This window comes from Chrysemys picta, chromosome 8, assembly GCF_011386835.1.
Source record: "Chrysemys picta bellii isolate R12L10 chromosome 8, ASM1138683v2, whole genome shotgun sequence".
Lineage (NCBI taxonomy): Eukaryota > Metazoa > Chordata > Testudines > Emydidae > Chrysemys > Chrysemys picta.
In genome coordinates this window covers 34,519,438-34,536,666 of record NC_088798.1, presented here as the reverse complement: position 1 = coordinate 34,536,666, position 17,229 = coordinate 34,519,438, and the positions used below count along the sequence as shown (strand labels likewise).

Below are 17,229 nucleotides of genomic sequence, written 5' to 3'. Positions count from 1 at the left end.
TTTTTTTATAGTAACCCTACATATTGTAGTGCAAGAAACTGCTACCTGTGGGCATTTGCTACGTCAGGCAGCACTTTTATCAGTAACTGCTACCAGTAGCACATTGCGCGGCGGCGGCTGTGTCCCGCCGGAGCTCTTTCCGCGGCGGCCGGGGCCGGAAGAGGCGGGTGGGCGCGGCGCTGCGCACACTCCGGCACGCGGGGGAAGATGGTGGCCACGCGGCGAGCTGCGCGGCGCGGGCCGGAGCCCGCTGCCCCGGCTGCGGCAGAGGTAGGTAGGAAGGAAGCGGGAGGCGCCCGCAAGCCCCGTGCCAGGGCCCGGCTGGTCTGTGCGCACCGCGGGCCGGGCTCGGGCGGAGGCTGCCGAGCGACTCCCCTCGTTCTGCCTAAGAGGGCCAGAGCTCGACCCCGGGTGAACGGCCTGGAGCCCCCGGGGGCCTGCGGTGAGGTGCGGGCTGTGCCACAGGGCCGGGTAGTGGTGCTCCGCCTGACCGCTCCCCCGGAGGGTGACCCCAGCCCAGATACCCCGCTGATGGGCCTGTTGGAAATGATTGACGGGGGCCTGAATGGCCCGCTGGCGTCTTGGGGTGGTCCCGGTGGGTGGCAGCCGCCCGTGCTGTGTCCCCCTCCCCGGCCCTTGGTTTTCCCCGCAGATGCTGGTGGTGGTGGGTGCTCTCCTGCCTGCGTTGCTGAGGCGGGCTGGCCCCCTTCTCCAGCGGTTCGATTGCCTGCCGCCACCGGCTTGAAAGTGAAGTATTGTGTATTAGTTGTAGCTCCAAACTATGGTAGGGAACAGTTGAAAGGCTCCCTGGACCTGAGGGGGTTTTAAACAATTGGACACACTTCTGCATTTCTTTCTTCTGTCATGGCTTTCTCACTCTTTGTCTATTTAACTGATTGGGGGACTTTTGGGATACACTCTGTATGACACATGCTGTTCAGAATAAAATGGCTGTGTGTTGACAAATGGGAATCGGAGCCTGGCGAATTCTGTTAGATTCATTATCAATTTTTAGATATCAGCAGTGGCTTGCGGTGCCTTTCATCATCTAGTGCTAGCCAGGAGATTTTAAGTATTTCTATGCGATACAGACTTTGCAGCAGTCATCCATGCCTTCGCACTGCAAGGCTAGACTGCTGAAGCATCGTTGCATAGATACCATTGGGTTAGGAAGGTTTAGGATAGTGGTCCCCCAACCTTTTTGTGGCCAGTAGCACATTCATGTTTTCAGAAGAGTGTAGCGGGCGCCAACAATTTTTCAAGGCTTATTTTGTATTTGTACATTAAATAATATGGAAAACATCATATTTAATATTACATAATATATGAATGAAGAGAGAAGCTAGAGAGAAGCCATGAGGACAGAGAACACCGGCCCCGCAGCCCCGGAGTACTCTGTCCCCAACAGGCGGGAGTCCCCAGCTTCTCTCCCCTGCTGGGCACTAGGCGGGCCCCGCGCCTGCCAGGAACAGAGAACACTGCGCCCGCAGCCTGAGTTCTCTGTCCCCGTCAGGTGCGGGGCCGGGTTTCTCTCCCCTGCTGGGCATTAGGCGGGCGCACATAAATGCCCCGGTGGGCACCCACGGGCACCGCGTTGGGGACCACTGGTTTAGGACTACTCTAGATAGTGTAGCCTCCTTAACATAGTATATTTTGTCTGCCAGAAGGTTCCTGCTATTGCAGAATGCATTTGCCTGCTGTGGAACAAGCTTCAATGAATACATAATGTTTGAACCCAAGTCTTTGTACTGACTTTTATTTATTAGTACCAGTTCACGGTGTTGGTAATCTGTGTAGCCATGAATGGTCTGGGGCAAAGCTCTTTGAAAGGTTGACTCTGTACCTTATTGTGGGAATTACAATCCCCTGTGATGCTCTTGCGATCAGTTCCTAGGCTTAAACAGGCAGCAGCTAGGGATGGCTGTCTGAGTTAAGGAATTCCATCTTTGGAATCTGCTTCCTATGGCAGCCTGCCAAACCCAGATTGAACTAGATTCAGAGCATTTGGTTTAGTTTGTGTTTTTTGGGTGTGGTGTGGTTTTGTTTTTGTTTTGTTTTTTGTTGTTGTTGTTGCTTGCCCAGAGGATAGCTTGATTCTTGGGTCTGATAGAATTCCAGTTGGTGTGGGATCTGGTGTCTTCACAGTGATTTATACCACCTTTGTGGTTCTAGAGGACAGCCCATAAGGCTGTTCTGGCAGCTGGAGATTGCTGGAACTAAGGCCATTCTCAGCTGTCCAGTTACATAAATAAATCACAATTAACTTTGACAGATTTAATAAAGGACTGTGTAGAGGTATAAAGCAGAAAAACAACAACCTAGGAATCAGTTGCTGGACATAAAAGCATATGTATGAGGCCTCCAACAGCACACATCTCAGGAAGTAGGATTCTGCTAGGAGGAAGCAAAGTCTGATGCTAGTTTGCAAAAGGCATAGGTAGGCAAATGAGTGATGAATAATGGAGCTTCTTCACCAACGCTTAGTTGTGGTACTAAGCGTTGCATAATGCAAAATGTATATCATCAGGTTAACTTTCTCTAGACAGTTATTTAAAAAGTCAAAATGCTTGTGAATTTGAGGCCAGAATTACTCATATGACTCTTTTAAAGGTGTAATTTTCTGTGGAAATGTCTTGTTTGTTGTTAATCTTTTTTTTTTTTTTTTTCTGTAGCTGGCATCTGCTGAAATTAGTACTCCTGTTTCTGCGAAGATGTCCAGGAGAAGAACTAAAGGAAACTCTCAGCCAGAAGTCATTCATGAATCTCAGGATGAGGGGTTGGAAGATGCTGAAACAAAATCAGATCTTGGTGATCCCTCTGAGGCACAAACAACTAAGAATAGAGACAGCAATGTGCATTCAACAAAATCAAGTGCTGAGCCACAGGCTGATGGAGATGAAGCAGAATCAAATTACTCTGCCGTGTCCGAACATGAGACACCTTTATTTATAAGGATAACAAGGAGAAGACAAATCACAATTCCTTATCAACCAGATTCACCAGCCAAAAATAGGTCTAGCAAGGCAGCTCTTCTGAGTGAATTAAGTAAATCTCAAGATGAAGATGTCTCTGAAGCTGAGTCATGTTCTTCAACTGTATCTGGCGGCTGTACAGCTAGTGCTACAAGAACTACGAGAAGCAGGAAATGCAAAGCTAAACTCCACCCAGATCCAATTTGTGAAGCCCAAGCTGAAGAGGTTTCTGATGCAGAGTCATGGTGCTCGGGTCTTTGTGTGGAGCCATCTGTAACTACCAAAAGAATAACTAGGAGTATGCTAATGAAATCGCAAGCAGAAACCATTAGACAAACTGAGAAAAAAGTTAGTGAAGTTGTGCTGGAAGATGAGAAGTTAACTGAGGACAGAATTAAATCCCAGCCAGTAGTCATATCTGACTTTGAACATGTCACAAAATCTGATTCTGATACAGAGCAAACTTCCTCTCTTTCACCTAATAAATACGTCACTCAGAGTAATAAACAACCCAGTCCCTGCAAGACCCAATGCCAGACTGAATCTGACAGTACAAATCCAAGTGATGACCCAAAACAAGTTTTAATTGATTCAACACCCAGCAGTCCTAAAGAAACAGGAAAAAGTTGTACCATAGCATCTCCTAAAAAAGAAACAATAAAGGAGAGACACTTTGAAATTGTAGATAAATCAGAGGAAATGTTAGAAAAGGAGAGACACATAACTGGACAAGAATCAAAGTTGAAAAGTGCTTCTCTTGAGAGCCTTGATGAATCATTTAAGTCCCAAAGGCAGACAACACCAAGAAAAAGAAATATAATTCCAGAATACCAAAAAGCAGATATTGGGGAGGCTACACAGAGATCTCTCACCCATGCAGATGAATTAATGGTGGCAGACAAACCAAGTAGCACAACCACCAGCCCGCAAAAGGGCATACACCTATCACCAATTGGTGATGACAGTGATGGTGACTGCAAAATGTCTGATATCAATGTAGACAATAGTGAAGGTCAAGCAGAACTAGTTACTAAATCCTCCCCACGTGTAACCAAAAGATCATGTAATAAAAAGATATCTGCTGTGTTGCTCCTGAGCAGTGATGAGAGTGATGAAACTGAAAACAGCGATGTGGAAGAAGTGGGTGATGTAGGAGAAAATCTGTATTGTGCAGAGACCAGAAATAAAAAGTTATCCTTGGACAAATCTTTAGAAAATGATTCATCGCATGGAGAACTGTTTGTAATTGACACAGAACCTGATTTGGGCGGCAACAAGAAGTATTACCTAGAACAGGAAGATAGAAGGAGCAATGCAGAAAGTAAGGATGAAGAAAGAAGGAGTGATGCAGAAAGTAAGGATGAAGAACGTGAAAGAGATGAGGAGTCCTCAGATCTGGAAGATAATGAGGAGGAGTTCGTAGATGAAGATGAAGATGCATATTTATTGAAAAATAAAAAGCCTAATATGTAAGTGTTTTTACAGATAACAGGCATATTGTTAGTCAAATAGCGAGGGAGTTCTTGTGATGATATAATCAATGTGTGAAACTGGAGTTTCTTGAACTCTAAAGTGGAATTATAGCTCCACAATTACCTATCTCCTAGAACTGGAAGAGACCCCAAAAGGTCATTGAATCCAGCCCCCTGCCTTCACTAGCAGGACCAAGTACTGATTTTGCCCCAGATCCCTAAGTGGCCCCCTCAAGGATTGAACTCACAACCCTGGGTTTAGCAGGCCAATGCTCAAACCATCCCCAACCAGTCTTTCTGTTATGCCTATATCCAGACACAGGTCTGTGACATGCAGAGGTTCCACCAATGTGACTGTCCTTTAAGGACCCTTTAGTGGTGTTTCCCTTGTCCAGCTGATGCCAGTTGGTTGGTTTTTTTTTTTTTTTTTTTAATCTTTTTATCACCACCTGAGGCTCTTTCCTTCCATTCTGTAGTGGTACCTTTTCTCACCACAGGAGTGGCTCTCCCCACCCACTCCAATACCTATTTTTGTTGGCTGAATCTCATAATTCATAGTTTGTGTTCCCGTGAATTACAGCACTCTTTAGATGGAGTGCAACATTCTTAGTACTGAAAACACTGTCATTTAATCATCTTAAGTAGTTTTTGAAATAAAGCATAAAAAACTGGGAAGTTGAAAAAACAAACATCATTCCTTGTTTTTTCTTTAAGGTAGGTAAATAAAGACAAAGGTTTTTAAAACTTAAATGAAAGGGCGGAACAGGAACGCATGGGCACTGTCCAAGCTAATAATGGGTATTTGTGAACCCTGCCTATTTCAGTTCATTTGATGAAATAGTTCGCTATTTTGCTAAGTTAGCAACACATGCAAACAGATCACAGCCTTTTATCATTCCAAGCATTTATAAAAATTGCTTTAAAATAAAGCATATTAAGCACCAGACCTGAGCCTAGAACCCAGGTGGTTCCATATCAAAGCCTAACTAATTTGCCATAGTGTGCCGGGGCCAAGTCATTAAACCTCTTCCTTGGTTACCATATATTAAAAAACCCTGCTTTGCATAGACAATGCTTTCATTTGTAGATTGCAAAAACCTTTGCAAAGGTAAGCGTGAGTAGCCTAGTTTTACACTTGCCCTAAGTAGAGAGATTTAACTGTCCCTGAATTTTATATTAATAAATATAATGAGACTTTTAAAGCTCCCTGACTAAATTTAGGGTGTCTTGTTTGTTTAAGCACCCAAAATTTCACAAAACCCAGTAGTAAAACACTTTTAATATTTTATAATTAAAGTGAAAATGTTTGTTTAGTTTACACATCTCCCTGCAGTGTTTGCAACCCAAACTTTGCAGATTTAGGCTAGACTGAAACTTACTAGCCTGTGTTTGTTGTGTTAATTGCATACACACAGTTCACTGTTTTCTTAACATTTTATAGCTTGCATTAAATCTTTTCAACAGAAAACATGCCTCTCAAATTGACCATCAAACAGATTTTATGAATTAGTTAATTGTATTGCCAGAATGCAGTAAGGGGACAAATGGTGCAATGTGTATTACATTTTCAAAATGTAGTTTCTAATAATACTTTATATTATTAGGAATACAGGCAAGGGCATTACAAGTCTCAGTGTATGTCTGATGGTAGCAAACATACAAACACTAGTGTTTAAGAATCCAATATGTTTCTACCTCCAACTTGTTCTTCTGCTTTTACTTGTTGTTGCTTCTTGCTCTTCTGTTTGGATTCCTTGTTAACAAATTACAAAATGTATAAAAGATAGGCAGTGACCTTGAATTTTTCATTTCGAGTCAAAAAACATTGAAAGGGAATATTTTGATAACATAGTCTACATAATCTCACATAAGATAGGAATGCCCAAGATAGGGATGCACCAAACAAGTCAGGGGAGGCTTTGTGGAAGTGATTCCCCTGTAGTTCTCTCCAACAAACTTTTATTAATAAATGTTATGCTTTATGCCAAGTGGAAGTACAGTATGATTTGCTATACCTATCTGTATTTCCACTTCCACTGTTAGTTGTGTAACCCCATTTCCTTTGAGCATTGCAATCTAGAAACCCCTTTATGACAGCTGTCTGATATGCACCAGGAGTACAGAGGAGAAGGATAAGACATTTTCTCTGAATCCTGCCTTTCTTCAGAGGGCACACTGGAAGATCACTATAAACTTGTTAATATTACTGTAATGATTAACTAGCCATTTCTCTTTCAGTTTACATCTATCAAGCAGCATAGATCCTGGTCTAAATATCAAGAGGCTTGGAGGCTTATATATTAGCTTTGATGCAGGAAAACAAAAAGCTGGCTCAAGTGCAATTAAACAGTTAAAGGGGGAAAAGAAAGAAGAGGTAATGTGAAGACTCTATGGTTATAATTTTACACAGATGTTTGGGATTCAAAGATGCTAAAATGAATCCAATTGTGACATTTATTTAAAAAGAAAAGCCTTGCTAATAGAGTTTGGAGGAAAGAGAAATTCTGTATGGTGAAAGCATTTACACCTCTACCCCGATATAATACGAATTCGGCTATAACGCGGTAAAGCAGTGCTCCGGGTGGGGCGGGGCTGCGCACTCCGGCGGATGAAAGCAAGTTCAATATAACGCGGTTTCACCTATAACGCGGTAAGATTTTTTGGCTCCGGAGGACAGCGTTATATCGAGGTAGAGGTGTATTTAAATTTGTTTTTATGATAGGAATTAAATGTATATGGCATGTAAGAGTCTATATAGATCCCTCAGTGCATTGTAAATACTGGGGATTATCCTACAGAATAGGAAGAAGTCCAGTCCACTCAAATACATGCCAGATATTTATCTAGAGATTATATTTCATGAATTGAGTTTCTGCTACACTGCATCATTGCAGTCCTAGATAATAATTCCCATGCTGTCAGTTGTGAATGAGATTGAGTCTGATACTGTGCCCTCAGATAGTTACACCCTCAGCAGGAACTAAAACTTGGTGCAAAACAGCACAGCAAAATTAGGTCTGCTCACAATGCTTAATATGAGAACTGCTGAGTTAAAGGGACATTTGACCCCTCCATACCTGTTTGGGATGGGGTTTTAGGCTGACTGTCAGTGGGTGACAGGCATGCGTTGCTTTCCAGCAAAGTTATTTTCTTAGACAATCCCATCCCTAATGGGCTCATTTACTCTGCCAGCAGGGTCTGCTAGCTCACTTCTTCCAGTGCCAGCCTGCTGCACTTTGTAGCTGGCCAGCCCTGTGCTCTTTGGTATTAAGAACTCCCACTTCCTCCATCATGGGGCGGGGAGGCTTGTCTCACTTAGCAACCATTTTATTGAGATGATGCTTACTTATGATTCCCTATCATTTCTCTGCTATCTTATTTGTGTAACCAAATGTGTAATACAATTCAGATCAGTCTCATCAGTAGCATGATTTAAACAATAACTTAATGATATCTTCTAGCTCTTGAAGAAGAGTATAATAACTCCAGATTTTGAAAAAAAGGACTGTGTTCCACCATTCAGGGAGTCAATCCATCAGATAAAGAAACAGCGCAAGGTAAGTGGATAGCCTCTGACTGTTACAGCATGGTAACATCTGGCACTTCTAAACCAGAATAAGCCTGCTTTTAATCTCTGTTATATGAAAATGTAGAGGTGGCATGCATGCATAGCCCTCTTAAGTATATTGATTTATGAACTGCAAATTCATATCAGCATTGAACAGTAATTTGAGATTCAGCCTTCTGGAAATGTTGAGACTAGAACAAAGACTGAAAGGGCAAATGCTGGTCCCACTGCCTGGCCTGAGGAGAATCCTTGTCCCAGTTGCAGAGTTGATTAAATTGCCATGTTTTGAAAAGGTTTGGGGCTTCCTTGTCATCTTGTTTCTCTATATTTTTATAAGAATATCTTTGCTTACCTGGTGACGTCTGCATAGTTTGTTTTGTTCTTCAGAATGTTTGGGAAACAGAGATCAGGTCCTTGGGAGGCACCAGTTGCTAAGGTTAATTAATGCTGATCTGTAAAATCAGACTGTAAAGTTCTCTGAAATATACTCTTAAATAATATGAACTTTTATTTTAAATGCAGCAATCCTTTGCTTTTTCCTTCCTCTCCACCACTAAAGCTCTTCAGTGCAGTTTTATTGTTCTTTATATTGTGTCATAGGCAGAGCGAGAGAAAACAACAGGTGATGGCTGGTTTGGTATGAAAGCTCCAGAAATGACAAATGAATTGAAAAATGATCTAAAGGCTCTGAAGATGAGGGCTTCCATGGACCCCAAACGTTTTTACAAGAAGAATGATAGAGATGGTCTGCCCAAATACTTTCAGGTGAGGAACCAGGAAAAATAAAGAGATCCTATTACTACTTTTCTAGTCCAGAACAGTTATGCTTATTTCCTGTCTAGTTATTTTTAGACGTCCATTTGTCTGAACTCACTTTTACAATTAGATGCATAGACTATAAAATTATGCTGTTTTTCATTTACTTACAATTTTTTAACTTGATTACAGTTTACAAGTGGGATTTTGTTGCAACCAACTATTTAGCCTTATATATGTACTTCTATATATGCCCGTGTTGTTTTTTTTGCTTGCTGACTTATAACTGATGTCACAGGGTGGAAATACATCCTTTTGTTTTCAAAATCTGTTTTCACGCCACACAATGGTAATAAATTTGTATCTAACCTTTCAGATTTTGCAGGTCTCCTCTACTATATCAGTCTTTTTTACAAGTCTATAATAGTAATAATAATCAGTTCTCTTATTAGTCAAGATTCTCTTTTGTGGACTGGCGCCATTGATCCACTGAAATTCCTGCTACTGTAGCTATTGCAGCTTAATGTATTTTGTGGTTTGACAGTAATTGGAAACTGGTGCAACTTGCAGGAAATCTGGAATTGTTCTTTATATTTTTAGTTTAGTTTTTTTAGTCCTTTTCTGCCTCTATTTGGCATATTCAGCACACATTTACAAATATTCATTTTTCTCAAAACATTGGTGGCTTGCTTTCAAGGCTGAGCATTGTTATATGATATTGTAAGTTTCCTGTCACGATAGTATCTGGTGGCATTCTATTTAATTAAGATGAAGATACACATTTTACCACACTAGGAAATACATGCTCCATGGGCCTCCCTTATCCCCCATAGTGACCAAACCAACTCAGAGAAGTGTCAGCCATGAATCAATGGGAGTTGAAGTGGGTTCAACATTTTTCACGGTAGGGCCCTTAAATCCTGTACTGGGTTAAAAGGTAATAGTAATTGCTGAGCAATAACTTTGTAGTGATAAAGGACAAGACCTGTGAAAGATTTAATTGCCTTCTCTCAAGTATACAAAAATATAATCCTATATACATTTCGAGAGCTAGGTTGTGATTACCATGGTAAGGACTGGTGCAGCAGTCCCTATGTTCAGAACTGCACTGTTTTCACATGCTGTTCTTTGGATTAAATGTGAGAGGAAAAATGGTGATTATGCATACAAAACACTGCTTGTTTCTTTTGGCACTTTGCATTACAGCTTCTCATGATTCCTCCCATTTTTCTCCTCAAACACCCGGGACTTGTCATTAAAAACAAACAAAAACCCTGGTATTATGTTGCAGGAAGGCTCATTTTAAATTTTCTTTTCCCAGGTTGGGACTGTGGTTGACACTCCGATAGACTTTTACCATGCTCGAATCCCCAAGAAACAAAGGAAGAGAACCATTGTTGAAGAGCTGCTTGCAGATTCTGAGTTTAGGAGGTATTTTAAAATAAGCTGCTTTATAACTATAATACTACCAGTATGATCCATATGAGACAGAAATGTATTACAATTTTGATTAGAGTAACTTATTTTTTCCTTTCAGTTAACTTGAATTACTTCTTGTATTTAAAAAAAAAAAAAAATTAGAGCCAGCTTAGTGCCACCACAAGACACTTCCATTCCAGAGATCAGAGTAACAGGAGTAGATCAATTCATGCTTTACTGAATTAGATGGGTATATTGGAAGCAGTATGCGCTATATAAAAGTTATCAGTTATCTAATGGACTATAGGAAGTGAGTTGGTGGTCTCGGTTTAGTTCCATAATGGAGACAGAAGTCAACACAAGTGGCAGTCTTGCCAGAGAGCCTATTGAACTGGGCCTGATCTATCTCCTCTTTTCTGGAAGTGACTTTTGCAGAATAGGATTCAGGCATGTTGATGGGGAAATGAAAGTGAACCTGCTCTGCTGCTACCTGTGCTGTAACTATGCATATAGATGGGATTTTAGTTTACAGGGTTGTCAGTCTGGCACCTTCGTGATAATCAAATTTCTCTGAAATTTTTTTTAAAGAATGATTTAATGAGTTAATATTTGATCATCTATAATTCTTGGGGTGGATTAGCAAACCTAAACCATTTTGCATATTGGTCTGTTAACATGATACCCTGTTGCAGTTTCTCATCATTTTCATATAAATGAAGAGAACCAGGGTTGGGATACCAGGAGTTGATTGCAGGTCAGGATTTTAAATGTATTGGCAGCGTAGGGTATGGAAACTTCAATAGCTATTTCCTACCAGTATGATTAGCTTTAGCTAGTACTCTTTCATAGGCACTGATTAATTCAAAAATATTTATTAAAAGCAATGTTTAAAGATGAATTGCTCACAAAACCAGACAATTTTAGCATTTGTGAGTAATTAATAAAGTAACTGAATAAAGCACTTGGGTGTTACAACTATTTGTCAAGTTTCCTATTGGCAAGCAGCAGCCTCAGCAAGCACTAAAATGTTGACATTGTTCACGCTGCTAATTGATGCAGGAACAGGAGAATCTGCCCTGGGAAAACAGCTAAAGTTAGCCTGTCTTCACTATGTGTGTTCTATGTATTATTTAATATTAATCTTAGTCTTCTCGCAAATCTTCGATATAAGACTGATTGTTAATATCAAAGAGTACACTGAGAGGTTAACATAACATTCAACATAAACTGCTGACAACATTAGTGGTATTGGCATCACAGCTCTTGCTGAGCCTGGTCATCGTTAACAAAGAGACAGTCTTTAGCAAGCCATAAAACGTGTTAGAAGTCTAATTGTGTGCATGATGTAAAAATCCATTGCTACAGGTAAGAGCTGCTGATGCAAAATGCTTGGGTTTTTTTTAAAATTTGCATTTCACTTAATTATTGCTTTTTTCCTCAGAGGAGCTTGCCTGTAAATAGACTAAAATGCTTCATTTATGTTGTGTGATGCAGCAGTCCTTTTCCCCTAAGTTTTTGGTGGTGATAATTCTACCAGCAGTATTTCAAAAAAGATTCCAAATATTTGCCTATTGCATCAGCACTACCAGCATCACTTCTCCTTTACTAGTCATATACTTATCAAACTAAAGAAGTTTGAAACAGAAAACACAAGACACAACTTACTCTGGCAAAATATGTATTTTTGTATCTAAGATTTTTGTAGGTCACACTCATCTTTTACTTTGTGATTTGACCTATTTAATAAAAGTAAATTGATTTTTGTTGTTGTTGTTCAGATACAATAAAAGGAAGTACCAGGAGATCATGACTGAAAAGGCAGCTCTTGCAGCAGGCAAGAAGAATCGGAAGAAGAAGAAATTTCACAAATAAGACTAGGAGAAAATAACAAGATGAAACTCTTTTTTTGTTGTTGTTTTTAATTATAAAATTGTTTACAGAACATTTTGGTGAGTGGTTTAAGATTGAAGCTGTCATACTGACTGAGTTAGGACAGGGCTGGCCCTGTTTTAGCAGTAGTATTTTGACCGGGGAGGAGGAGACTTGCAATGGGAATTTGTTCTGTGGACTGGTATAGACATGCAACAGAGACAGCATGATTCATTCTTCATAGAAAAAGGCAAAAACAGACATCCTGTACAAATAAATAGTTGAGGGAAATGGTCATGTGAAAGAGCTGAGATTAAAAAAAAAAAGATTGTATTTTAATGGAAAAACCTTTGTTAAAAACTGCAATCCTCGTTTTTTTTAGTTTTGTGAGAAACTGGAAAACCTGCAGGCACTTGTCACTAAAGACTCCTAGTTACTGAAGGAGTTTATAAAAACACAGGTATTCAACCTACAGTAATCAGTGATTTTTTTAAAATCTCATTGAGCAGCGATTCAGATTTACTGAACAATGATACTTCAAAATCATAAACTTACACCTGGACTGTAAAAATAACATTTTATTATGTGCTGTACAGGAAAAATAAGATGTCCACAAATGGAGATGAGTTTTAACAGATTTCAGGAGGCTTTGTCAGAGTTATCTTGAAGTGGATGTTCATGTACTATATTGGTCTAATTTAATGTTAACTTAAAAGGTAAAAATATAAATTTCAAGGGATAGTGCCAAATCTAAGGCATCATCACTTTTGTCTACTTCTTTGTCTCTGTAGAGTCTAGCCTCTATTTACATAATTTATGAAGCACATTTTCTATTGAAAGGAGCTTACATTTCATCTTTCCCTTGTTACACTGCTTAATTAAGTTAGTTGTTCCTTATCCGTTGCCTCAGTAAGAGGACGTGCTGGGCTATTCTTTAGCAGCGGTTAATGAGAAATGACTTGTGCATGGATATGGTTCTTGCATGCTATTTTAAAAGTAATTATTCTTGTTCAGCTTGATCTCTGGTGGTGGAGTGTTCCACATCTGAAGACTGAACATAGCATGGTGCAGATTATCCTCTAGATTCTACATACCTATCTTTTTAAAATCCACTCTTTTTTTGTTGAGGGTTATGTATTTTTACCACTTGTCTGTTTTGCCATTGATATGAAATGACTTCATGGGGTCAGTCAGTTTTCTAGTATACACAGACTACCACAACTGGTATTATGGTAATTGCTATTCTTGTTGGCAGTTTTTGCCGAAAAGCTAAGAACTGAATGGATGAGGAAACAGAACTCTTTTCAACCCTAGTGATAGTCCCTCCAAATCAAGATTGAGGGAAACTGGTACACAGATGTGGGAAGCTTGCACTGCCCCTGCAGATTCTCTAGGTGCCATGCACCTCAGTTCCCAGACCAGTCAGTCCATCACCTTGCATAATCATGTGTATTTTCAGTAAAAGTTTAAGCTGTCTTTTGAATGACCCTACAGTATTTTTGTACTGCTGTTGCAGCTAATAGAGTTCATTAAATTAATTACTAATGTTAGGATAGAGAATAATACAGAAAACTTAATGGTAGAACAGAAGTTGATTATAGGAAATTATTGGTAATTGGAAATTATTATTCAACAATAGTGGGATTGTATGGGGTCGACTGTCCAGGAGAGGAAAGGAAAAGAAAAACTGAGGAGAGATAGCCTTCATGGTCCTATTTTATAGCTTCCGACAAAAGGAAATTTGATTTAAATAGTGTAGTAAAAAATTTTTATTAAGAGATTGGACATTTGTGTCTGAAAATGTTCTCAGCTCTGAGCAGCTAGGATAGACTTAGAAGAGCTGTCAGCCCTCATGGCTCAAGCCATACAGTGATTACCAACTGAAGTTAGGAAGAAATTCCCCCATGCCTCTCTGTCTTGCATTTGTTTTTTTCTAAAGCAATCCAGCATTAGTCACTATTGGAGACAGGCTAGGACCAAGATTTTCAAAAACAATTACAGATTTTGGGTGCCCAACTCAACTACTTATAGAGGCTTCGCATTTTGAAACTGCTGAGCTAAAGTGTCAAGTTGGGGACATACAGATACCCATCCCTTCTGCAAATCTTGGCTGAGATGTAGTTTCTGTTCTATCGTCATTCCTATATTTGTGTATCAGACCTGTGCATACATCATTGATGATAATACAAGAACAAGGAAATAAAATGAGAACTGTGCTCTCTTGTGCTCTGTAAGAAATGTGGAAGCAGAAGAATATCAATATTGGACAAACAGGAAAGAACAAAATTGGAATAAGAAATGTTTTCAAGTGTTTAAGAGTATTATGAACAATGGTCATATGAACTTGTATACAATTATACAGAATTTTTGTAGCTATTTTAAAATTATTTTAATTAGAATATATTTTTTGTGCAAAGAGTTTGTGACATTTTAAAATAAGAGGAAGATGTGGTATCTTAAATTAAAAGCTAACTTATTGACTATGCTAACATTATTATTGAGGCATAATATCCCTGCACTATTTATACAAGACTGATATAAAAGGTAAGATACTAAGAAAATGTTAGAAACTGTTTACATTTAGAATTAAAACATGAGCACATTGCTGCATTCTTGAGTTCTAATTAAAGAATGCATAGGCTTCCATTTGGCACAATATGAAACAGAACCAATCAGAAGGCCAAATCACTGATAAGCAACACAGATAAAACAAGCCTGTCGAAAATAGATTTATAAAAGAACAGTGTGTTTTGAGAAACCACATTTTTTTGTGTAAACAGTATGTAATATACTAGCTTGTTTGTTTGTTGTCCTGTACTGGAATGACCTGCTCAGATATTTGTTTGTAATCATACTGCTTTCTATAGGCTGTCCTGAAAACATAAGCTCTACTATTGCCAAGAGAGATTCCTCTTTAGTTCAGGGGGTAGAAACCTGTGATTTTTGGAGCAGCAGGTGATGTGGTTCTTTTTTCTATATACAGTATGCACTTGCTGATGGCCTAGGTGTCCCTAGACTGTTGCATATTATCTGATGAATATTAAGAGTAGATTTGTTTTCTTGTACTCCTTGCCAGTCTATATCCATCTTTTGTCTCTTGTCTTATGCTTAGATTGTAAGCTCTCTGGGACAGGGACTGAATTTTTGTTTTTTATTTGTACAGTGCCTAGTACAATGGGGTCCTGGTCCATGACAAGGGCTCCCAAGCACTACCATAATACAAATAATAAAATATAATGAAACTATTCGTAAAGAATCAGATCAGCAATGGTACCATGATCAACTTGGTACTATTAATATGGTGCTATTACAATGACTTGTAGTGAACAAAATTAAGACATTGCGACTTTTAGGAAGCTGATTTCTCAAACTACTTTCTTGACCTTTCCCTGACTCTCCAGTCTCTTTTTTTAGTTGCCTCTCCGACCACCAACTTGGTCTTTCCAAAATGGAATGTGTCTTTTCCTTTAATTCCTCTTCCTTTCCATAGAGAACACCACTCTATCCTTCATGTTATGTGACTCTCTTCTAACCATGTAGTGAATATTTCATAAAGTTGTCACTTTCTCTTTAATCCACCCTTTCTCCACTAAAAGACTTTGGCCATATGCTGTTCATCATTCTTTGATCACTATAACCTACTCTCTGGCCTCCCTGCTTTTCATATCCTTCTGCTTTTCAATTGGTCCAAAATTCTGCACCTAATGGCTGGGTGCCTTCTATCATACTTTCCCCCTATCCCTGGAGAGCTTTCCCTATCCTTATCTGCCCACACTCCCCTCTTCAAGTAATCCTTCCTTTCTTCTTGTTCGAAAATCCAATTTATTCCCTCTTGAACTCATTTACAATGTAAGCTCTTTGGGGGTAGCTTATTTAGCTTTGTAAAATACTGTGTACATTCACAACATTATTGTATAAATGATTTGTAATAATATAAGAAAAGGTCCCTGCAATGTAAATTAGATAAAATTCCATAAATGATAGCATCTAGACATGGTGAGTACAAGGATAGGGGCATGGTGGAGGAGAAACAGTAAACAATGGGAAGGAAATACATCTGTTGGGTAAATGAAGCATTTACATAGAAAACAGATTCCATAAACTATCTCATACTGTTTCACTTTTTTTGTAATGGGTAAGAGTCAGAGCTGAGAAATAGTGGAAACAAAACCAAAATGTGAGTTCTGAGAAGAGATTTGAAGCTGCATAAGTCAGTTGGCGCAAAGAAGAGGGAAACTGTCTCAGAAAAATTAATTCACTGCTATGAATATGGTGCTTGGATTAATGTCTCGTGCTTTGAAAGAAATGCCTCCGTCACCACCACATTTATGTGGTAGAGGACCATTATACTGTGCCAGTATTGCATTTATGTTAGTAGCCACATGTGTTTTATTGTAAGTTTGTTGGGCCTACTTCTTCTCCCTTACTGATTTTGTTTTTAAAATCTGACAGACAAGTGGCATGATTATAATTAAAGCAATTGGCAGGAGGAGGAGATGGAGCTGTAGGAGAGATTATGCAAGATGGAAAAGACTATATTAATGCACATGACTAAAAGTCAGAGGATTTGAAATTTGAAGATTTTTTGCTAGTGTTTAATTGGTGGTGGTAAAATAGGGATTCCTCTTTCTTGCTGGGTTTAAAGATGATTGAAATGCTTTTTTAATCACTTCTGTCATTTTTGAATGTGCATTTTTTAGAGGAAAACAGTAACAAACATAACAGGCTAAATTCAACACTAACTTCATTGCAGTGCCCTCAAGGATGAATTTGACTTACTTTTAAATAAACTTATTTGAAAATTTTCTTCCTCAAATGATCAGTGCAAATGGAGTGTTTCTTTAAAGAGAACAATAACTTATTTTGTATATTTTGCATGCACTAGGATAGATTGTACCTACAGACTAAAGCCATTGCAGCTACAGGATTGCTTTTTTGCAAATACATGCTGTTTTGAGGAGTTGAGAGTATATTTTTACAAGAAGTTCTTATTTTCACACCTAGTAGGAAAATGAGCTCTACAGTTAAAGATTGCATTTCTGGTGGTGTTGGAGGAAAGATGATCAGTGTTTTTTCCTATAAACTAGACAAAAAATCTGTGATCTTTTTAAAAAGTGTAGAATAAAAAGATAAATTATGAGTTCATGGATAAGGAATTGGGGGCAGTGGCTGT

General features: G+C 39.2%; 1 protein-coding gene across 1 annotated transcript; it reads left to right on the top strand.

Annotated features, from left to right (window-relative positions):
• Positions 1–12: 12 nt before the first annotated feature.
• Positions 13–16,872, top strand: DNTTIP2 (deoxynucleotidyltransferase terminal interacting protein 2). Its single transcript, XM_005307555.4, has 7 exons — positions 13–270; positions 2,673–4,441; positions 6,683–6,818; positions 7,906–8,001; positions 8,613–8,777; positions 10,090–10,199; positions 11,966–16,872. The coding sequence occupies exons 1-7, from the start codon at positions 208–210 to the stop codon at positions 12,057–12,059; spliced, it is 2,433 nt and encodes an 810-aa protein (XP_005307612.2). The 5' UTR covers positions 13–207; the 3' UTR covers positions 12,060–16,872.
• The last annotated feature ends 357 nt before the right edge of the window (positions 16,873–17,229 follow it).

Coding starts and splice junctions, on each gene's coding strand:
- DNTTIP2 (XM_005307555.4), top strand. CDS start 208: ATGGTGGCCACGCGGCGAGCTGCGCGGCGCGGGCCGGAGCCCGCTGCC. Junction 271..2,672: donor CTGCCCCGGCTGCGGCAGAG/GTAGGTAGGAAG, acceptor TTTTTTCTGTAG/CTGGCATCTGCTGAAATTAG. Junction 8,778..10,089: donor GTCTGCCCAAATACTTTCAG/GTGAGGAACCAG, acceptor TTCTTTTCCCAG/GTTGGGACTGTGGTTGACAC.